Raw genomic sequence first — 26,173 nt, 5'->3', positions numbered from 1 at the left:
TTTTCTCATCATTAAAAATATTTTTTATAATTTAATATATATACATACATATATATATATATATATATATTAAATATATAAAAGAGTAGACTAGCAAAAACACCACTTTAAAAAAGTATATAAATATATAAAAAAAATATAGTTTATTGATACTTTCTAATACCACAGGATGATGACCTCCTTAAATATAGATACATCAGTTCATTAGTTTTAGTAGTATAAGAAATCTTATATGAAAGTCAATTAATCATTAAAAAAATCAATTTAACTTATAACCCTAAAAAAAAAAATTATTAGTCCTTCAAATTTTTTAAAATTTATTTTTAGTTTCTCTTAATCTTTGTATTAATGTTATCACAATTTATTTGAAGTGATTTTTCATCATTAAAAATATTTTTTATAATTTAATCTATATAGTAAATACATAAAAAAGTAGGCTAGCAAAAACATTAAAACAACATATAAATATATATAAAAGAGTATAGTTTGTTGAGACATTTTAATATCACATCACACACGATCCACTAATAGAACGAGATAACCTCCTTAAATATAGATACAACAATTTTAGTACTATAAAAAATTTTATATGAAAGTTAATCAATCATAATTTTTTTTTCAATTTAACATGTAAAATAATTTTGTTTATAATTTAAGTTATATAGTAAATATATAAAAGAGTAGGCTAACAAAAACACCAGCTTAAAAAACTATATAAATATATATAAAAAATATAATTTGATAAAATCTTCTAATACCATGAGACCTTCTAATACCACATAATGATCTCCTTAAATATAATAATAGATATAAAAGTTTTAGTAGTATAAGAAATTTTATATGAAAGTTAATCAATCATAAAAAAATTCAATATAACTTATAAAATAATTATTATAAAAAATAATAAATTTATCACATATGATAATTTTGTAATTAAATAACAATATAATTTGTACACATATTATTCCTTTATTAAATTATAATTGGAGAGAGTAAAATTATTGAAGTTTATAAGTCATTTTCATTCATTCTAAAAGAGTATATAAATATATAAAAGAATATAGTTTATTAAGACCTTCTCATAGCATGAGACCTCTTAATACTACGGAATGATTTTATTATCCAAACCCCCAAAGACGGAATATAATAATAGATATAACAATTTTAGTAGTATAAGAAATTTTATATGAAAGTTAATTCAAAAGTTTGATTTTGGTAAAAGTTTTTGTATCATTAATCAATCATAAAAAAATTTCAATATAACTTATAAAATAATTATTATAAAAATTAATAAATTTATCATATATGATAATTTTGTAATTAAATAACAATATAATTTGTACACATATTATTTATTTATTAAATCATAGTTGTAAAGGATAAAATTATCAAAATTTATAAGTTTTTTTTATTTATTTTTTAATAAATAAATTATTGATCCAATTATATTACTCAAGTTATCCTATATTGTTGATATGTCAGCTCAACGTGAAAGAGAATTGGAAAAAGGAAGAGAACAGCCATGGAAAGTAAAAATGGATATGTTAATTTTTTTTTATTAATAGATAAGATTAAACTTTTTTTATTCACTAAAAAGTAATTTGAAAAAAATTACAAATTATTTTTTATAATTTTTATATTTTTTGACATATTTTACTTTTTAATCTAAATATAATTTCAGTATTAAAACAAAAAAAAAGGAATAAAATGGAGCGACCCATGCTTCGGTAACTGACGAGTTTGATGGAAAGGATTATGCCTCCTTCTACAGTGTCTCAAATGGAATTTGCCTAAACAAAATTAGGTAGTCTATACCACTGTTGACTTTTTTATTTTACATATTACATATATCTTTCACAAGAAAAACACGATCATACTTAATTCAAATATTGATATAAAAAAGTTTTCTTTAAATATTTAAAATAACTACATATTTAAGTAAAATTAAAATAATCATATGTCAATTAATCTATCTATTTAGTGGTTGTAACATTATTGACTATCGATTAAAAACTTGTCTAGATATATTCAAAATTCTGAGAGAAAATTTTTCAAAGATTGAATATATACAAAAGATTATATTAAATTTTTATAGTAATAATTACTTACCAGGTTAAAAAGTATTATTTACTTGGTATAAGGCTATAATTTTGTTTAAATACGAAAAAATAATTCAAATATATAAAAAATTAAGAAAATGTTATTTATTAATTCATAGTTATTGTGAATGATTTATTATAATGTGTTTGCTTCATTAAAAATAACAATAAGAATTGTTAATTTTTAATGAAGTCATAACCAAAAAATAATTTACAGACTTAAGACATTGTTTATCTGTCTAGTTTGTCAACTGCAACTAAAATACTGAATTGCTAATTTACATAGCCAATTTCGACCCGTTTCTGTTACAACGGGGTTGCTTATGTAAGAGCCTTTATATTGTGGGCCTATGGCTATAGTATGGACAATCTTACTAAGGTTTCTTCAGATAAAATAAAATGGGAACTGATTGGGGCACCTAGCTTTTTTACTGGTACATTTAGCAGTTTTTTAAAATACGGAAAATATCCTTATGGGTATTTTCAGTTATAAACAGTAGATTAGTTTTTTCATTTCAGCAGTACCTTTTTTTCCCGTAAAACCGCACTCCTTTAGTATAATTTGTTTTCATTAGCATCCTTTTATGAACGCTTGTTATCGTCGATGGTATACGTACGTTGTTTACAAATATACAATGAAGTTCGGTGGCTCTTGATTGCTGGAGAAAAAGAGGTGTGTATTTTTTTAAAAACATATGATCCGTATGACCATACGAATTATCAATCCGTGTGTTTTGAATGTTTTTTAAAAATTATAATTTATTTTAAATTTTTTATACATTTAATTTATTTACAAAATTTGATATTTAACTGAATGTTGTATTTAGATGTTTATTACAGTAATTAATAGTTAAACAAATTTGGTATTTAATTGAATGATGTATTTGAATGTTTATTATAGTGATTCAAAATTAAATAAACATGGTATTTAATTGAATATTGTATCCAGATGTTTATTACAATAATTGATAATTAAATAAATTTGGTATTTTTTTATGTATGTAAATTTTTGTTAAACCTATAATTTTTATTTACAATTTATATATGCAAAAAAATTAATTGTTTCAAAATTTATTATATAAATTTACATGTGCATTAAATAAAACATTAGAAATTGTAGTGTTATATATAGTAACATTAATTATTTTATAGTATAATTAATTTATTAGTTCAGTTGATTATCGTGTTGTGTTAATAACGCAAAAGTCACATGTTCAATTCCTACTTGAACTATTACGAAAGAGCAAAATCAAAATTTTACATGTTACATTGGGTGTACCAGCAAAAATACTGGGTGCCCCAAATAATAGAAAAAAATGAAAGGAAGAATTAAAAGTAAGTTAATTTTAACATATATAATATAACTACATTAATAAAATATAAAATTGATTATACTTTTATATAAAAATAAAATCACTTATATAATTTTTTAAAAATTAAAAAAGAAGGTTGGGCTTTTGTCCCTTCTTGTAGTTCTAACAGTATACGAGCATAGGTAAGCTTCTGAGGAGAGTTTAAAATTAAATGCAATTATCTTAAAAACTCTAATAATTAATTTATGGAATAAATAACTATTTTATTAAATAATAATATTTTTTTTATGTTTATGCTTATGTATTGTTTAAAACAGGTGAATTGGATATCCGTCACTCGTGTAAATTATAATAGGTTAAGCCATCAATAATTTAGATGGTTTTAACAAATTTCTAACAAAACATAAATAGCTCAATTTGTTACAATTTACTCATCCCTTAGGATCCTATTCGAAATATATTCAATCTATCCATTTACCACCATCAACGTCATTAAATATCATCATCCTAACATATAAGTTTGTAGTAATTTTAGAATAATCCCCTTGAAAAAAGTAATTTAGAATAAAGACAATTCCTCTGTCACAGGTTTAAACTTTAATTACATCACATCTTTTATTTTTTTCTTCAAATAAAAGAATAACAATTGATTGCCCATAATAATAATAATAATAATAATAATATTATGATCATCATCATAAGCTTCTTAATAAAATTTGTGAGAGGACACATATTTAAAGCTAACAAAGATTGTTTGGATTTAAAAAAAATAAAATTGTCAAGATCTATAATCAAGAACTGCGAATAATCTTAAACTTCATATATCTTTTCAAAGACTTCGTGACATCTTTATATCTTTATATATCCCCTGATAATGATCATCCCACACCAAAAGCCATCGAATCAATAAATGAAAATGCCATTTTACTTAGACATGATGAAAACAACGCCCAACATATCCAAAATTAAGTGTTGGTAACTTTGTATGGGATAGAGAATTAATTATCTATGTGGATAATTTGCTTTAATTTTCCTTTATGTCTTGATGTTTCCTGAAATAAATTTCAATAAAATTGATCAAATTAATAAAAAACGAATGTATTGTTATTTAAAAGAATGTAAACTTAATTTTTAGTGTTAATATAAAAGATTTTAGAAATAAATAATTTGCAAGTATGTTTAAAAGTGTTTATTAAACCTTAAGATATATGTCATGTTAATGAATTCTCAGAATTTAATTCATTTAAAAAAAATTTGATAGAAAAAAATATTCCCATAAATAAAAGTGACAAATGTGATGGATAATATATGCAGCTTAGGTTTACGTGTCAAATGAGAAGGGAAAGGAGAAAGAAAAAAAATTGTGCCCATGCTGAATTGAGTGCTAGCTGTGGTCACCACAACAACATATATCTCTGCCACAGCCACCAACCATATATTGCATTGAGAATCTTGCTTAATTACATCACATATGACATATCCCATATAGTTGCCAGTTGCTACAGTGCTACTTCATGGTCATGGGAATCTCACCTAGAGTATGTGTTTCCAGCTATGTTACAATTCAGCCATATCATCTTCCCTCTTTTGGCTGGATGGTTATATATATGGTAATGTGTACTGTACACCTTGAGATGTTAAGGCTTACTAATATGTCTTGTCATGTAAGGGTAAGGTATATCACATATTTAAGGTTATGCTTGGTTGGGAGAAGAGAAATAGAATGAATGAAAATAATTAAAGGAGAGATAATTATAGAGAAAAGAGAAATAGAATAAAATTAAAGTTAAATATATGTTGGATTTTTTAGTTTAAGAAAAATAGGTGATAAATTGAGTAGAAATAATATTATAAATTTGTTTGGATTGAATGAAATGGAAAGAAATAATTTATATAAAAAATACTCCTATGTACTCTTCGTGATTGCATGCCAAATGACCAAATTTAATTGATTAAATTTACTATATAATTTACTCCTAAAAAAGTGTTAACTTTATTGTAAAATAATATTGGAAAAAAAACACCATTATGTTTTTTTTTTAATTTAAAGGCGCACTCTGAATTTGATAGGACCTAAAAAATCTTTTATCTTGATATTTGACACATATAAAATTAATAAATATTTGACAAAATGGTAAAATAAAATTAGCTTTCATCTAATATTATTATACTAATTTTTTTATACAAGTAACGATTATATATCTAATCAACTATAATTTGGATAATATTTTATGTGATTTTTCATATTATTTTATGTATTTTATGACAAAATTCGTTTGTACATTAACTTTTACCTTGCATAAGTGCAATCACTCAATCAAGTGGAAAAATTGAAAAATACACAACTTCGTGTAAATCTGATGTTAATTTTACTTGATAACGGTCATGGATAATCAGAAAGGTCATGATCAATCATGAGAATCTTCATTATCTCACAACATCTCAAGCTTGGTCGTCAAGATTCTAATAACAGTTGTGATGGATATCACTATGATGATAGTGAGCTTAATTAAGGAAATTATCTTTAGGTGTTTAATTAAAGTAATTATCTTTAGAGATCTAATCATAATATTTATATATAGTGTACCTAATTAAAGTATTTATTTTTAGAGATTATATTAGAATATCTATTTATAGTGTGTCTAATTAAAGTAATTATTTTTAAGAGTCTATAAATAAGAACATGGAATTTGTACTTGAGGAATTCAAAATTGGTTGGACATTTTACGAACAACAAGAACTTTTGAGAGGAAAATTGTACCATGAACAATTAAAGTCTAAATCTATAAGGATTTTTTATCTTTTATTTCTAATGCAATATTGCATGTTGTTTAGTTATTTTATGATCATGGTTGACTAAATCCCTTAAAACTCATATCATGTTGTAGTTGTATCCATGTATTCTAATTTCTCTCTTTAATAAAGTTTTTCGATATTTTTCAGTTAATTGTATCTTTCTATCGCTTTCACTTTTATATTGGAATTGATCATTTTGATTATTAGTTAATTGTGTGATAGTAATCACCTTCTTATAATTAATGAATGATAAGATTCATAAAGCATGCATAACCAAAGTGATGGCATGAATTCCCTTTTTACAAACTTATCTATAATTAATCTTTAACCTTAAATTAAATCTTAAATGAGCAATGCAGGATTAATTTAGGGGGAAGAGTATTCTCAAACTTTGACCATAAATTCACAATTAAAACAAGAGAGATCAAACAATTAATTAGTAACTAAAAGTTCTTAATTAAAAATAGGAATTAGGGGGAAATGATATATGTGAAATCATAATCTGAGTCACTTTTATTCATACATATCTCTTGTTTGAAATTGTTGTATGTCTTTAGTTTTATTTTTTGACCGCAAAAACAAACAATCTTCAATTCTGAGATAAAAACTCAAAATTATTTAACTTATATAATTTAAATTATTTCAAAACACAACTAATTTTAAAGATAAGATATCTAAACTTTTAAGTCCAGTGGATAAGATAAACTTGTCATATCTGTATCCTTAATCATTATTTATTCTTACAAAAATAAAAAATTACACTATATCTTTTATAGGGAAAGTTCCCAAAAATATATAAAAAAATGATTAAAAGTAAATAAACTTTTTAATAAAAATACAAATACAACAAAGACATTAATACAATATAAAATATAAAATATGATATAGATACAGAAATATTGACAAAATTCAAAATTTACGAAATTCAACATACAACGGAAAATTAGTCTAAAATGGACATATAATAAAAAAAATTAAACCACAACAGAAAATTTAAATTTTTAAAAATAAGCATGAGCCGATTTAAATATAATAAAATGCTATTGCTTATCTACTTTTAGTAGACCTTCAACCAAAAAAATATAGTTATAGTAGCATTTCAATCTGTATTGATATAGTTAAAAATTTAAGTACAAAATTATAAAATGCACTTCGAAATATTCAAGTGTCCAAGTATCCAACATGAATAACTGTCTAACACGAATAAAACATATGTTACACAATTGCACAACTACTATTTAAAAGTGTTCATATACTTTTCGTGATCTTTGCATATAAAATTATATTAATAGTTCCAAGAAGTTTCTAATTAATTAAAACTTATATATTTTCAAATAAAATTAAGGATGGAGGGATTAAGGCCCATCTTTGTCGGTCCTTGAAAAAGTATAATAGATTGAAAAATGAGAAAAATCAAATGAAATTTTAGTACGTAAAAAAGGATAGAATAAAATGAAACAACATCAAACATGCACCATTCAATATTACTCTTTAATCTCATTTTTCTTCCCTCCAAATTGGGAGGAACAAAAAATGTGATCCATTATTAAATTAGTTTTTGCCCTTCATTTATGGGTATTCATCCACTTATTGCCTCTCTTCCTCTTTTTCGTGCAACGTCCCAATTGTCTAAGCAAAAGCAACACATGAAAATAAAGTAAGCCAATCATAAGAGTGAAATTTTTTAAAACCAGATAGATCATTGAATTAGTTAAGGCCCTAACTTAAGATTCAATGGTCAAAACATAATAATAGTTAAAATAATATTTTTATATTTGTTAACATGCTATATTAAGTAATATTGATCAAAAAAATATTTTATACTCATAATTTCTTAACATTAAAAATGAAACATCTCTTAAAATGTTATCATTTGTTACATCATTCAGCATACACACATAATCCAAATTTAGTTGGTAAGAGGCATGGTGCTTAAGATTGGTAGAACACGTGCGCATCAAATGAACAAGGTTTAGAGACAATACTAGATTTTAAGGTACAAACTTATGTTCTAATATTTAATTAAATTACAATAGAGGAAGGAAGTAATGTGACTGATCCCATGTCAAATCTCTTAACTATTTTAGTTGAGCCAACTTATGTTAAGTTAACTTGTTGATTTACTTTATTTTCTATATATTTTTAAGTGCATTTTTTAAACAAAATAAGAAACACTAGTGTCCAGTGTTCCACCACTTCTTTTATCTTGTGTTGTTTTTCTTTTTACCCATCCAGATTCGAGACTAATGGCTATTAGTTTTTGTATTCACCTTTGTGGCCATTAACTAGCTCTAAAAAAATGGAAATTCAATAAATCAAAGAAATTACTTATGATGAACCAAACTGTCCAGCTCACTTAGCTAAATAGTATGCGCATTGTTATAAATCTCATGTTACACAATAGTTCGATTCCTAAAAAATAAGATACTTATGATTTAGAGTATAAAAAAATCACCTATATTACATGAATAACTTAATATTAATAGTTAAATTTTTCATTACACTACTAGAAAAATGACATTTTACGACACGGACACTACGACGATTATTGGGGAACCGCCTTAAAAAGATGTGCGGTGGCTTTTTTGTAATTATTTGAACAATAATAGGATTTTACGATATTAAATCTAAGACGGTTATTAAAACTGCCTTAGAATGTGCGTTTTCAATTAATTTTACGACAGGTTTAATATAAAAACCGTCTTAATCTGTTTGGGTTAATAAATCCTTTCGCGCTTCCTCCTCTTTCCCCTTTCGCGCTGAACTCTCTCTAACCCTCTCGCTTGTAACCCTTTCGCACCTCTTGCCCTTTCACCCTAGTCTCGCTTCAAACCCTTTCGAACCTCTAGCTGTCAGCACCTGTTGCTTACCTCTAGCTTCTAAGCTGTCAGCACCTCTTGCCTTGTCAACACTTTCTTTCCGCTGCAAAGTGACTGACATAACCTTTTAAAGGTTCAAAGAACCTCCCCCGCCGTCGTCGTGGAACCGTAGTCTCAGCTCCCTCGCCGCCTTTCGCCGGAGTATCACCCCAACGTCGTTGTCACTGGTGAGTTGTTCTTTCTCGTTACCACTTGCCCCTAAATGTTCTTCTTACTCAAAAATTAGGGAACATTTTGCACACAAGCCTCACTTCACTTTCAAAATCATCCTCTGTCTTGTTCGATTTCTCCCCAAACCTAATTTCTCGTTCAATGCCATGGTTTTGAAAATTTCAATAAGAAAGTTCCAGAAGTCAAATTTCTATGCTGCATCTTATTTGCTTTCACAGCTTTTGAACTTTTGAACTGTAGATGACAACTCACTAATTTTATTTATCTCTAACCCATTTAATTAGACTTTTTAAACACTAAATCATTTAAATCGCTTTAACCACTCATCCTTATATTATAAATCTGAGCTTTTATTTTTTAATAAGAGAATAAATCGTGTGGTTCTCCTTCATTAAGCATTGTATTTTTTTTATATTCAAAACTATTAAATTATATTTAACTTCTCTATTAGCTAATGTGAGTAAAGATAAAATAAATAATCTTAGCTATTGATGAAAAAATAAATAATTAAAATTTCAATACATTCATAATTTATGACTATATAATATTAACTATTAATCTTTTCATCACAAGTAAAATTACATATTTTACTTTTAAAAATAATTTGTTAACCAGCTGGAACGCCGTAAATATAAAGGACAGTTCAATATTTTTGTCATTGTCTATCTCTAAGAACTTATGTCCAAATGCCACAAAAAGCCAACACCGAATCTGTAACCAAAACCAAATCCTATTGTCAGTGTCTCTATTTTCTTTTCCGGTTAATTTGTCAATGTCTCTCTATTTAAATATGATTTAAATATGTTTTCAGTATTTTTTCTTTTTATTTCTGTAATATTTTTTTAGTTCTTACAAATGTGTGTTTTATTTTTCATTCTTAAATAATTTTAAATAACACTTTAAATAATAAAAAAGTACTTTGAATAGTTAAAAAATCATTATTTAAAGCACTTTAACGATGAAAAAAATATTCAAGAAAAAAATTTACAACAATGAAAATAAAAAAATACTAAACTACAAAAACAAAAAAGATATTTAAACTATTGCAATGAGTTTAAAACTTAGTTCATCAACACCATGCAGAATTGGACCTACCTTTACCAAGACCTTCTGTTAAAAAGGTAGAAAAATACTGCTTCACAAAAATTGTTGCAGGGGTGATCAATTTTATGAGTCCACCCCTCCAGTCATTCACATTCTTGTTAAGGTCAATGATTCATTTAAGTCAATGGACTCAATAGGGTAATGCAAACAAGTTTTTTGCTCTTTCTCAAACTTGGAGCTCAGTTAATGGCATGATTGGAGAAGTGAAGTCACTTACAAAATGCTTCTAGTGGTAATTATTATGAACTTGGCTTAGGTTTAAATATTAAAAGAAAAAAAGAACTGTCTGTTGATGCAGCAATAAGCATACATTTGGAAGAGCACCATTTTCTCAATTTAAATGGCGCAAGTAACAATATGTGAATTCATGTATCGTATCATTTCCTATAATAAATATTTCCGTGCTTTGCATTCAAGCATGAAACTCAATAAATCTGATTCAGTTGATAATATATGTTAAATTTATTGTAAGAATTTAGATTTAATTCTTACATATATAACATATTTTTTGGATAGAGTAAAAAAATTTAAATATCACTAAATCTCAAATTAAGAATTAATTTTATAATCAACGTAAAAGATAAGAAGCTATTGAAATACCTCCATGTTTATGAGAAAGTAAAAAAAAGAATCCTTAATTACATTCTTTTAAAAAAAATTGACATAGAAGAAAAGCAAGCTTGTAAATGAAAAGCATAACCCCCAATTAATGACCTTTTTACCCAAAAATACAAATTAATTAATTATTTGTGAAAATAATACAAGCGAAATATTATTTATGTAGATCATACATTTTATTATGCACAGTGAGAAATCGATTCTTAGGTAACCGATTTTTTTACTAATGTTTTTTTTTTATTTTGTTTTTAGATACGTTGAGAAATCCATTCCTGGAAAATTGATTTCTCAACATGGATTTTCTTTTAAAACTCAATTAAGAAATTGGTTTCTGGAGAACTGATTTCTTAATTGAGTTTTTATTTTTTTTATTTTTTATTTTTTAATTTATATATATATATATATATATATATAATATTTTGCATATATTGTTGATCATTTTATACTAAATTTATTTTATTTGAAATTCTTTATAAATCTTTCTATCATATTGTTCATTCCTTCTTATGACATAACATGCACCTAGAATCTTTGCTATTAGTATGAAAATGAAATAGTTATTCCTTAAATAAAATATTTATATTGGTGTCATAATTTGAAACCAACTTTATCTAGATAATTTGTATGATTGAAGAAGACAAAAAAATAAAGAAAACTTAGATAAATAACTCAAAGATTAACATAATTAAAATAAATATTTTTAAAAAAAAGTGACAACTAGCTTGTGCAATAACTATACAGATTTATCGCACATCAGAGCAATAATCTCATTAGCAATTCTTGGTTGACATAACAGGACAAAGATTTCATTTGGAGAATGCTCAAAAGTTTCATTCAACTCAATTGGACATTTGGTACTAAATTCCGAGTAGATAAAAAATATTTTTCCCACATCATTGTCACATTTGAGATCCATATAGTGGTATTCATCACAACTATCACCTACATAAATTGGTTGACAGTAAAAAAATATCAAGTAAAATTAAGCAACCTTTGTTGGTGACAAAACTTGTTTTCCTTAAGGCATCAAGCAACATGCTCTCACTTATTGTGATGACTTTAGGACCACTAGGACATTTAAATATTATTCCTTCAAATGATGAAATCATGTCACCGTAACAACACACAAGAGCGGATACACTCTCTATGTTTTAAGCATGAGATGGTGGCCGATGATGGGGACACATGACCATCAATCTTATTGAGTCAAATAATTTAGTATTCAAGAAAATACAAAATCTTCCAATATGTGCGCTCGTAAAATCAATCTATATCAAGTGTAATACATTGTTCAACCAAAGAGGGAGAGAAATCACAATAATGATTACATTTGACCAAATTTATACTCAAGTACTAAATAAGACTATGAAGACATAGAGAGAAAGATCAACTCTCACATTGTTCATGTATTTGATTGATGTGACACACAATTCTTAGTCCAGAAAACGGTTAGGTTGGATTAAAGGTGGTGTGGCTATGATAAATTCCAAAAAGTGCACATTGTTGGAATTTTTATTCCAATAATTAATGTGGACTAATGTTACAAGACAATTATATTAGTTATTTATTATTAGTGTGTTTTATTTTATTTGATCAAATTAAGTGAGCTCGTTAGACAACTAAATTAGATGATATGGACTTAAATGAGCATATGTCAATATTGGCCCATTACGCGATAATGAAAACCCTATTAGGTTAATATGCTATAAGAAGGCTATGATTTCCAATATAATGAACCGTCACATATAGTTTCTCTTCTCCCCATATGAAGAGTTACGAAGGTCCTATTGAGAAATAAAGAGATTCCAGTTGAGGAAGAACCATAAAGCCACTGATTACTTATGAATTCAGATTTTGCTGCATTTGTTTGATCAATAATTATGGATCTAGGTATTCTTAAAACTTTTCTTGATAATTCAATGTGATGTGTTCCTGATGGTTATTGATGTTTTATAAGGATGCCCTTAAAATTTCAACACAAGTGTCTTATTCTCATGTTATCGTTGTTTGTAAGCATGTTCACCATGAGCATATGAACTACGGACATCATGTGTATATGTCAAAAAGTGTCTCCAACATGTACAAATGATTGTTTGGCGAATTATACAACGAAAAGTATTAGTCACAATGTCTCGAACAAAGAATCTGTCTCGACCCAAAAATTATAAGAAATTCTAAAGATCATTTTGTCTTCTCTAGAATACTCACTAAAATGGATATCTTAGATCTAAGTCATTCTAAATGATGTTCCATATGTCACATCTCAAATCATTCAAAAAACAAATGTCCACATCATATAGGCTCAAGCAAATAACATTTAATTTATGTCATATTGTTTGTATTTTAAAAATTTGGTAGTATTATTTTAAATTTAAATATTTTGTTCTACTATTTATAATTTTATATCTATTTTGTAATTTAAATATTTTAATTTAATTCAATTTTTTGGTTAAATATGTTTTTTATTTTAATTAAGTTGTTGATTAATTATGTATTTTATTAATCAAATAAAATAAAAATACAAAAAATTTCAACTGTTGAAAAAAATGATAAAACACAAAATATGCAAAAAAAAAACAACATATGCAAAATAATATATTTTTTTATAAAATAAAACATAAATATAGACAATTAATAATAAAATAAAAAATAAAAAAAACAAGAAGAAAAACAATTAAAAAATCGGTTCTGGCGTTAAAAAAACTGTGACGGGGAGAAATCGATTCCAGAGAACTCAATTTCTCAACGTGCACAACAATTTATATCATGTGTGTAAATTAAATTTTAGTTATATTATTTACATAAATAATTTTTTTATATTTGTTAAGTAAAAAAGTCCCCAATTAATGTCAATGCCTTTGTCCCGATACAAACATTCTTTATAATTATTTGCAAAAAGACCTAACTGACCTTATATATTTATACTAAGACTAATTTGCAATTTTCTGAAATACCATAGATCATCTCACATGTTACTCTTTTGAGTTGATCATTAAATCATATAAACTTAAATATGTTTGTTGGCTGTAGGTATTATGATATGATAAATTACGGATAAAAATGCATAAGTTAAATTTTGGTTTTAGTCTTTTAATTATTTTATTAGTTTTATTCTTATAAAATTTAAAAGTTTTGAAAATGATTCCTACTACTATCTAGTAATGATGACATATATTTAAATGCGTCACATCACATATCATGTTATTATTAAATAACAATTAAATAAAATTAAAAATAAATTTGTAAACACTAAAATTAACAATTTAAAAAAAAAATATAAAATATTATATTTATAATGAATAAAAACATATTTAAAATTTAAATGTATAAATATCTAAGCGGTCTATGATAATTAACTCGTGTTTGATATTTAATTTTATGATTTGATTAGTAACTTATATGTTGCCTACTATCTTTTTGGTGTACAATAATTACGCTGATAAGAATCAATGAGCTTATCATGTATATTACCTAAATTTTCTATCACTAAGCAAATCATAGTCCTATTTCCTATTGTATGTGTAAAGTATAGCTAAACTTAAAAGTTTGAAAAAATAAAGGTGCAGAAAATTAAGAACAAAAATTAGCATATTTACAGTGAAATCTTGCTAAATAATATTTTGAGAATACTGAACAAAAAGACTAATAAACAAAATGTGCGTTCTACTAAAATTCATGATGTGATTGTATTGAAATTTACAGTGAAAATATATCAATAACAATTTTTTTTTTAAAAAAATAGTGTTTACCATATCTTAATGGCCCAATTAAAATTCTTCTTTTCTAATATTTTTTGGTTGTCCAGTTTAGTTTATAGTAAAAGATTAATCTCCTGATGTATAAAAGCTAATCTTCTTTAAAATATTATTTTTATATTGGCAATGAAGACACAATATAAGTTCTCATGCTCACAACTCAAATTCCATATTACTAAACTGACCTTAGTGGGCAGTTTTCTTTAAAAATATAAAACTTGTGTGTGTGTTTTTTTATAATTTTTTTTAAAAAACAAACTAGTGTTTTAATCTCCTTAGCTTGTATGCAAAAAAATTAGATATATTCAGTTGGTTTAGCTAGACAAAATAAGGTATAAACAAATCAAAGAATTTCCCATACATATACTACAAATAATTGACCTAAAATTTAATCAAAAAATTATCGACCTAGTACATAATTAGGTTAATTAGCTCTTTCCCCCCATATACAAGAACATATGCTGCTTGTAGTTTTCTTAGGACAATTTAAATGGTTGGAATCGATCAAAGTTTAGGTGGGATGTATACATATCTGAAATAGTAAGCTAGCAACACCATATTTGTGTAAGCATTGTTCGGTCTTGGAGAATAATAATGCATAAGGTTTAGAGTAGGTATATATAAATTAGATACTGTACTAGCTAGCTATGTGACAATATTCTACTGGTCAAATTTTCCATTATATATTGAAAAGTTTAAGAATGCGTTTGGATAGAGAATTTCAACTGAGAAAAATAATTTATTAGAGAATTTGAATTTCTATAATTTAGAATTCATTATTTGGATGTTTTTTTAAAAAAAAATTAAAAATTTTAAAATTTTAAAACAGAATTTTAAACAACTAAAAATCTGAAATTTCAATGTCCTTCTAAAAGGTGAGAAATTGAAATTCTCTTTAAGAATTTTTTTTGAATTTCACCGTCTGAGCTCGTAAAATATCAATCGGGTGTGAACGTAGAGGAACACGTATAACTAGCACATCAATCATATTTTCTTTTTTTTTTCATTCATTTTTTCACCCTCATAATTTTAATTTTTTTATCCAAACACAAAATTTTAAAAATAAAAGAATTTCAATTAAAATATTTGAAATTCTTAGAATTTAAAATTTCTCAAAATTTTAAATTTCCTCATCCAAACAAACTCTAAAAGAAATATAATAGGTCAATTCGTTAATAGCACAGAGATAAATCAGCAAAATATTTTTGGCCATGGAATCATTAGATATGAGAATCAATAAAAAAAAATAATAAGTAACGAAAGCAACTTGCACTTATGGGACAAATAAAAAAAAATGTCCGTTTGGATATACAAATCCTAAATGCATCTCCTTTACATGGAAAAAAGTTAGGAAGCTTTTGGAAGGCTCAGATATGTTCTTTTCTTAAAGAGAATGTGAATCCCAGAAAAAGAAAACTGAACCATTTACATGTCCCAACAAAAAAATGTTTATGTGTCTGGGTTCTTATTCTTCAATCATTTGAAAGTGGCTCTGTGAAGTGCCCTTCGTATCATTAAAGTTCTTAGATGGAGGTTTTATCTCAAGTTTCATAAATCCACAACCACTATCTAGGAATCTTTTGTTATTGAAGATTTTGATTTGGGCACAAGCACATTATAAAAAGATAATTAGCTTATTCCTAAAGGATCTATTAAGGCTAACTAGATATTAAAAAAAGTACAAACTATATCTCATGAGAAGACCAAGTTCTATTTCCAACCACAATGAAAAGACTAGAGCCATTGGGGAAAAATATTCCCAACTTGTGTTCGGTAAATTCCATAAAATTTATTTGTGTTTTTTTTTCTTTCGATTTTCTGCTGCACTATGCTGCAAGTAGAGAGGATCTTGTGATTTATAAATAAAATAATAGCACTTTATTTATTTATTAATCCCAGGAATGAGGAATCAATCTTAAGATTCTACTTAACAGTTGCCTCAGTTTTCTGTATGCAATCACTGGGCATAATTAAAATTTTATTGCATATGAACATCAAGCCACATCCATTTAATCAAACCAATAAGTTTTTCCTATGCTAAACAAATATATATATATATATATATATATATATATTGACGGATCCAGAATTTTCCTGGCACAATAAATAATTTATAATATGTTTACAAAAAATATATAAATTTTTACAAAATATATAATATCATTACAAAAGAATAATTTAAAATACTTAAACTTATATAAATTACAATTGTTTTTTATATATTTTCATTAAAAATGGTCTATGATCGTTTAATTGTTAATAGTCATATTTTCTCATGTGATTGTGTATTTTATATATTTTTTACAAAATTAATTGTTGAGACACATTTTAAATTGATAAATTCTCTTAATCTTTTTCTTATTCAGTTTAAGAATTGGAATAAAATTACTCAAATGAAAATATGTACTGTTAAGTTAATAAATATATATTTAAAAAAATTATCTTATAAAAATAATATCTATTTTTTATTGGTGTACTTTTTTTTATTACACATATATAAGTAAAATAAAATTCAGTTGAGACAATTTTCCCCACAACTGAATAGGTGGATCCGTCTATGTTAATATATATATATGAATTGTGAGAATAATTATTAATTAAAAATGTATATTATTTGAATTCTTACTTTCGCTATACATCCTATAATAATTCCAAGTACTGAAGATAAAGATAAGAGTTAAGATTTTACAGTTTCCTATTTATTATTTTTGTCCTTGCATATTCTAAAAAATTCCATTGTTCTAATAACCATTGTCGTTGGCACTTGCAACAGTATGCCAATGACCTCCAATAATCGACATTACTATTTGTGTCTTCTTGCTTTTCAAAAAAAAAAAAAAACTATGTGTCCTCTAACTGTTGACAGAGCCAGCTAGTGACTTCTAAGCGCTATTTGTCAATATCCTTAATCCTTTTCTTATTTAATACAGTATATAATTATGGCTTATATTTCAATTATTTATATGTCTCAAATATAGAAATTAATTTAATATTCTTAATCAATTCCAATTGTGATAAAATTAAAATTTTGAAACTATAATTTCCACTCTTTAATTTCTTTATAAAGACCCCGGCCCTAAGTAAGTATAGTAAAATGGATTTTTTTTAATCTAATTAATTAGAAAAGTGGATTATGTATAGTCAAAACATAGACAAGTTGGCTTGAACGCTACTAGTTGCCGAATGATCAACATGAACAAATCTTAAAGAAAGCAGAACTTGATACTAAATCTTTATGATGTACTGAATTATTTTTTAAAAAAAAAACAACAAAAGAAAAGCATATTTGTTCAGAATTTCAAGGGGAAAAAAAGCATACTTTTAGCTTTAGTCAATTCGAGTGTAAAACAAGAACACATGGCGATACTTGGAAGATGTGTGGTGATGGTTGTTGGTTCATTCAAATGGCATGCATGCATAATTAAAAACTAATTTGCAAATGAAAACAAAAAAGAATAAAGGTAAATGGGCCATAGGGTATATGTGATATATGGGTGTTTTGGCTATGATAACCAAAATTGTTGCATGAAAATTGTATTGAATTTGGTTTTTTCTTAAGCTAAAAGAAAACTGGGTTTTTTTTTGTTGAAGAAACAAACCAAGGGAAAAAAGGAGTGCAGGGTGCTCCCTTCACTATCAGTCTACCTCATATCTAAAGAGGGCAATTATTAGGAATCTATAAAAGAGGTTTAGGTGGGAAACAAAAGTATGTTAGTACAAACGCACACAAATACAGTTAGAGAGGTGAGTCAGATGACAAGGCTTAAAATACATGTTTGTATAGGAATCTCATGAAATGGACTTTTCTAGGATTATCTCTGCTCATGGAATAATAGATAATTAAAAACAAATTGATAATTTGTGTATTATGAACAATAGTTAAATTATGTTTGTATTAAGAAATTTAAGCATAAAAGTGTTAATAAACTATTTAATAAAATGATAATAACAAGAGTAACACTAACTAATACAAGACATCCTTAAAAAAATCTAATGACAACAAAAATTAATCCAATTAATAAAAAATAATATTTATATCTTATAAAAATGTGTGTTCAATTTCTACCACCCATATGAAGATTTTGTTGACATATAATTTTTAAGTACATTTATAAATATTCTTTGAGTTTTAAGGTCTATTGTTAAATTTTTCAATCTGTCTCATCTAAACTTTTTAAATAAAAATTACTGATAAAAGATTATATATATATATATATATAAAAGTAAAATGAACATACATATTTTAAACTATAGATGTTATTAACAAGTACTCTAAGCGTGCACATTAGGAGATATTGAGTAAATCTTATTAGCTATTTCTAATTATTGCAAAAACAATTGTTTAATAACTTTTATTTTTGACATAATAAATTTTTTATTTCACATTAAAAAAATTATACATTGTGTAAAAAGTTTTACAAATTATCTAATCATAATAATTCATTATATACGATAAATTTATTAACTTTTAAAATAATTATCTAAAAATAATATAAATGATATTTTTTATTAAAAGATAATGTAAAGTTGTTTAACATTGTCATAGGATATATAGGAATTAAAACTTGATTATTTGACGTGGTTAGTAAAAGTTATAAAAAAAATCAATTTCTTATTTTCTTAGTATATAGAGTAATAATTTTATGGTTATTGAATACGTTATAGTTGTTAAACTTCCGAACTTCACAAAAATCTCTCTGAAAAAAAAACTATAAAAAGAAACTATTAAAACGTGACAGTTGTTAGACACTAAAAATTAAAGTGAAAGAAGAGATATCATATTGGCTGCTCTCAAATCCTTTTTTTTTTAAAAACTCCTCAAATATAATTACACTTTTTGCTCCTTTATCAATTTACAAATACAATCATGCACCCAAAGAAAAAAAAAATACAAATTATTTGAAACACAAAGAAGATTTGGAATGGTCAAAATTTAATTATAGGTCCCCTGAAAATATTTTGTTTAATTTATTCCAGAATTCAAACACATTGTGCCCTATTGCCAAAAGTGCAGCCTTATGAAATAAGTTCATAAAATTTATAAAGCAGACATTTTATTTTTATTCGACGGTTAATAAACAATAAAAAGTGTTTGGAATAAATTAAATTAAAATTATAATAAGAAGTTAAAATGATTTAAAATAAGCTATATATAAATATCTTTACATTATCTTTTAAAAATATATAATTAAATAATACTATCAGTAAGGTAGTCCCACTTTGGCAGATGTCTCAAAATTTCTTACAGTTTTCGACATTATAATTTACATATATTACTCTAATTACTTTCGCATAACAAAATCATTCTCATGTATTACTGTATATATCACCTGAACAAGATTACTGTGATATATATATATATATATATATATATATATATATATATATATATATATATATATATATATATACACGTATTTTTAAAATTTTATAATGCTATAGTATTACGTATTTTATGTGAGATAAGGTGCTTCCTCCCAGAATATGATATAAATCCTCATGGATAATCAAAATACAATACGTCCGCACTAACTAACTAATTCAAACTCTAATACTCAAATAATTCAGCAACGAAAAACGAATGTCAATTTCCCAGCCAAAAAGAATGCATATAATTGGGTAAAAATCTAGCATATTACTTATTGATAGAATCCCACAAGCCAAAAAACTCAATTCATAGAATAGACTTTAGAAGAATAAACTGTTTCACATGTCGGCCATTGTAGAGTTAAGTGCAGGTTGCACGCGAAGAATCGTTGAACGAGAATAATCAACATAGTTGGTGCCTACTTGGATTTAACATATTTCAAACACATTTTTTTATAAAAAAAATAAAATCAGATTTTGTATTTAATCAATTATAAAAGAATATTTATAAGTTCAAATGTTCAATATAACTAAAATAACGTTTTCATTCAGGGAATTTTACATGATTCCGTATTATTTAATACTAAAGTAGATAGTAATAATAATTAAAAAAAAAGACACATTGTAACCCTGTACTTTATTTTTCTTTCAAATATTTTTTACATGAAATCGATAGCATTTCTTTTAATTAAAGGGTTGTTTTATTTACAAGAACAGAATGCCAATAATAATAATAATAATAATAATAATAATAATAATAATAAAACTTATCTAATAATCATCAATGTAAATTATTCTATTTTAGGTGTCTAGCATAAACAGTATGATTTTTCAAAGAAATTTTCATGTAAACTATATTATTCATATATAACAAAATTCATAGAATCCTTTCTCAGATCACATCCCTGACATTTTCACACTCTTCCTAAATTTTTATACAAAATTTATTTGGTGATTTGGTCACAATAGTTACAAAAAAAAAATTTATTATATTAAAACTACCTTTTTTAAAACATCTTTTAATCTGTATATATACCATGTTTAATTCTGTGTTTCTCATTGTAAGGACTTAAATGAATGTGTATAATTAAAAGATTAAAGCTAATATGTTAGATACTAAAAGAATATTTATTTGAAAAAAGCTAAAAAAAGATATATTTTTAAGTATATGAACTAAAAACAGTTTTTGCAACTACAAAAATCAAATGGTAATTAAACCTTTACTTGCAATACAATTTCTCTTTTCATTTTTTGAGCATTTAGATTCGTGGAACAATAGTTACAAAAACTTTTTTTTATTATATTAAAACTACCTTTTTTATAACATCTTTTAATCTGTATATATACCATGTTTAATTTTGTGTTTCTCATTGTAAGGACTTAAATGAATGTGTATAATTAAAAGATTAAAACTAATATGTTAGAGACTAAAAGAATATTTATTTAAAAAAAAAAGGCTAAAAAGGGAAAAAAAATATAAATATATGAACTAAAAACAGTTTTTGTAACTACAAAAATCAAATGGTAAATAAACCTTTACTTATAATACAATTTCTCTTTCCACCGTGGAAAATGCAACTCTTTTTCTTTAAGGGGTGGTATGATCTCCATTCCTTAGTTCAATGAACACCGAACCAGAGCCACTTAAAATTTCAACACATCCCACAAAACAATTAATGTTGAGCTACTTTGAATTTGTTCCGGTTCGTTGTTTTCCTAAGTTTATGTAAGCGCAGGTATTGGTAATATAATACTACTATATCCTCCTATTAATTTTGCAGCTCTACTTCAATTTTATATTTCCAAGATATTACTGTAATTTAGTCATTTCTTAATTTCTTTTAGAGATATAAAGACAAACATATAATGGTAGAAATTAAACAACATAGAACGGCATGATCAAACTGCTGCAAATACACTTAATTAACGACCCACACAAAACAAAACCTCTTACATTCTCTTCTAGTCTTTTACAACTTACTACAAACCGTACACGGAATAACAACCCCTAGCGATTAATAAAAAGGTGCTCTAAACCCTACTTTTCTTGAACTAAACTTAGCAGATAACACAAACCAAACCAACTCAACCAAACAACATCCATAAACCTAAACAGACAAACCAAACAACACACATAAACCTAAACAGAAACCCTAGGCACAGCCTTGGGAACAACATCCACAAACCTAAGCAGACAAACCAAACCAACTCAACCCAACAACACACATAAACCTAAACAGAAACCCTAGGCACAGCCTTGCAAGACAGTGGCTTCTTCATCTCCATAGAAAGCTTAAGAAACTCATCCAACTCCACAGAAACACCATCAGATGAAACCCAATGAAAATTTTGAAGCAACTGAGCGAGCCAAAGATGAACCGAGGCCAAACCAAGGGCCTTCCCAGGGCACACTCTTCTTCCAGACCCGAAAGGTGCCAACCTCAAATCAGACCCCATTATGCTCACATCCTCCTCCACAAACCGCTCGGGCCTAAACTTCTCGGGCTCGGCCCACACCCTCTCGTCGTGGGTTATGGCCCACATGTTCACCATCGCGGTGGTGCCCTTGGGAATCACGTGCTTGCCGCCCACGGTAACGTCGTGCACAGCAAGGCGAGCCCACGAGAGTAGCGGGCCTGGTGGGTGCACACGAAGGGTTTCTTTTACTATGCACTGAAGGTAGCGCAGGTTCGGAATGTCTGCTTCGGATACGGGCCTGGAGGATCCGCAAACGAAGTCTATTTCGCGCTGTGCCTTTGCTTGGATTTCAGGGTGGAGAACCATCCGAGCCAGAGTCCACTCTAGCAGAATTGCCACCGTGTCAGTTCCCCTAAATATCATTTCCTAAAAACAAAAAACAAACCACTTCAAAGTTTATCCTGACCAAGAATACATAATGCATGTTCAAATAATTAAAAATTCTGTTTATGTTTGAAGTAAAAAATGACGATAAATCTTTTAATTATTAACTTCTGGCCAAGAATACATAATGCATGTTTTAAAAAACATAAAAAAGACCGAAAAAAGTTTGAAATAAAAAAGGAAAAGTGAAGAGTAAAAAAAAAAACTGAAAAATTTCACTACTATGAAAATCAACTTTTTCTTCTTTCTTTTATCTCCGACCAAAACATTAACTCTCCATATTTTCTTCTGTCCTAAAAACATTCCATAAGGTTTATCCTGAAAACGTTTTTGCATGCATGTTGAAAAGAAGCAAATCCTTAAAAAAACCATTAACATGACAAAAACCACTTAAAAAGGACAACAAAAACTTAGTTACCCAAAGAACAGCGATCATGTCAGCTTCACTGAGCCTGTTTTCCTTCTCCAAATCAAGCAAAACATCAACAAAATCCCCAGTTCCTTCATCCTTCACACACTCACCCCTCTCCCTCTTCACCCTATGCTCCTTAATAACCCCTCCAACAAAAACATTAACCTTTTCAACCAAACACCTACACCTCTTCCTCACACCCTGCAAATCCAACCACCCCAAAACCGGAAAATGGTCACTCCAGTTAAAAACACCCAACAACTCATACCCTTCACTCACCAAACCCTCAAGCTCCAAACCCTCACCCTCGTAAAACTCATAAGACTTACCAAACACCGTCATCATCACATTGTTCAACGAACTAAAGTGTAGAATTTTCTTAACCTCAACATGTTGGTTCTCACTCATGGTTTTCTTAACTTGTTCAACCATTTTTAATCCAACCTCGCTCCTGAAGGATTCAGAGCCGGTGATTCTCTTCGGGGAGAAGAGATGTAGGGCTGAGATTCTCCTCAAATTCCTCCAGTACTCCCCATACGGTGCAAAACCCATTGCGCGGTGGAAGAGAAGCTCATAGGCGGATTCCTTCACCGGCCTATCAGCGAAACTGGGGCTGCCGAGAATCTCCTTAGCGGTCTCCGGTTCGCTGGAGATGACGAAACGGGTTAAACCGATGGAGAAAGCCATGAGTTTTTCCGCGTGGTAATTACGGGCGAGTTTGGATAAAGCACGGTGAGGCGTGGAGCCAGTAAAGATCCCTAACAGGGCAGTTACTGGGCCAGGGATGATGGGTCTGGGCCGGGCCCAGGCCCAAGGAAGCCCACCAGGAGTGAAGAGCAGCGTGAACATGAGGGTGAAGAGAAGGACGCAGAGGGTGGCTTGGAAAGTGATCATAGGGGACTGCATGAGTTCCGGGAAGAACAAAAGTGTGAAATCTGGTGACATTTTTGGTGAAAGAAAAGAAAGTGTGGGAGAAATGAAGAGCTTGTTGTGCTGGAACTAAGAAGAGTAGTGGATGGTGTGAGTGAGAGTTAGTTAGCCACTGTTTATATAGAAAAAATGTGAGTGGTGTGGTTAAAAGTTTGGTTAACCATGGTTATACGGAATAAAGGAAATGCATATGCAAATAAAAAAAATAAAAATCAAGGAAAAATAATTAAATTATTAAATTACTTAAGGATAATGAAAATGTTTGTTTTTAAAAAACATTACTGCTTATATACAAATTATATAAGAATTTGTAAAATCAACATGTGAAATGAATTTTAAATATAATTAATGATATATTGAAAAGAGGTAAATAAAAAAATGATATTTTGTTTAATTTATTAAAATTGTAAAATTATAAATAATTTTTTTATTGGAAAGAAAAAAGAAATAAATTTTATTAAATAATACTAAAATATAATACATAAAATGGTTAATTGTAATAAATTTAATTAGTAAAAATTGATAAAAAAAAAAGAGTATACCCAAGAAATTATCCCTAACTTTCTATCATTTTTTTAATAAAGAAATTTATATTTATTTTTAACTCACCTCAAAACTTGAGTAAGTAACAACACAAACCATAGCAATTTGCAATTTGAAGTTAGGGTTGAAAAATATTTTTTATAAATTAAATTTAGAAGAACAGAATGACACCCTGATACAAAATAGGAAAATTTTGTGTGTCTTGTTCCACTCCTTCGGGTTAGGGTTGAAAAAGATTAAAATATAGTAGTTTATGTTATTTTTTAAAAACAGTTAGTTTATGTCAATTGAAATTTGAAATTGAATATTTAGCCGACATTATTAGGGAAAACAACACCATAATTTAATGACAATTAACACAAAGTTGACCTATAATGGTATTATGGGAGAATCAATTTAGGGTTTCAGAAATGAACTGCATTCATATGAATATCCTTTTTAATTTTTATAATGAATGGGTCCGAGTTCACCCTACACAAATAATTATAATTTTCATCCAATGTTTTTCTGTTTTTTATTGGTCATTTGATCGGTGATTTTCATTGCCTTTTCAACTTCAACTTATACATAATATATAGCAAAAAGAAAATTATGTTTATTGCAAAGAAAAGAAAAAAACCCTTCAACATATGCTTATTACTTAGGCATGTGATTAGCATATGGCCAAATGAACTACACAATACTTGTAGCAAGAAAAAAAATGTCATTATATATATATATATATATATATATATATATATATATATATATATATATATATGTGGGGTTTAAATTAGTGCTTTTTTTTCTATTTTTTATCTACAAAAAAATGTCAAATTTAACTAAGCCTAAATTACTTTGTGAATGGAAAAGAAAACAAAACTTAAGAAAAGAAGCTAGTCAGCAAAACAAAAATTAATAACGGTTGAAAAATTGAGACTGGTGGTTCAAATAAAAAAAATATGGGGTACAAAACGATAACAAAAATAATAGATATGTAATTGTATTTTCTCAAAAGTCCAGGGATACATATGCACATTCTTATTTGTACTTGGGTTTGTCCTTGTTTATCATCATCGTCACCACCATTACAATTATCATCATTATCACCGTCATAATTATAAAAATCAAACTAGATCGCTTGGTCATATTGGTTCGACCTGGACCGAGTGTCTTGGGTAATTTGGTTAAGGTGTATGATAAAAAAAATACAAGCGATTTGGTTTGATCCAACTGACTAGTGAGTTGATTTGGTTTGACCTGATTGAGAAACATTGTTTCTTTTACCGTTCCTATAACATGTTGAATTGTTAATAGTTAATTATTGAATAACATATAATATGTT

At 26.9% G+C, this 26,173-nt stretch overlaps 1 protein-coding gene across 1 annotated transcript; it reads right to left on the bottom strand.

Moving 5' to 3' along the window:
• Positions 1-22,025: 22,025 nt before the first annotated feature.
• On the bottom strand, positions 22,026-24,412 carry LOC100804462 (cytochrome P450 78A5). The gene is made up of 2 exons (XM_041012271.1): positions 23,383-24,412; positions 22,026-22,946 (listed from the first exon to the last, which is right to left on the bottom strand). Exons 1-2 carry the CDS (start codon positions 24,319-24,321, stop codon positions 22,335-22,337), a joined length of 1,551 nt encoding a protein of 516 aa, XP_040868205.1. The 5' UTR covers positions 24,322-24,412; the 3' UTR covers positions 22,026-22,334.
• Positions 24,413-26,173: the final 1,761 nt, after the last annotated feature.

Source organism: Glycine max, chromosome 2 (genome assembly GCF_000004515.6).
Source record: "Glycine max cultivar Williams 82 chromosome 2, Glycine_max_v4.0, whole genome shotgun sequence".
Taxonomy (NCBI): domain Eukaryota; kingdom Viridiplantae; phylum Streptophyta; class Magnoliopsida; order Fabales; family Fabaceae; genus Glycine; species Glycine max.
Note: the sequence above shows the minus strand (reverse complement) of the source record. Positions and strands in the feature narration are given on the sequence as shown.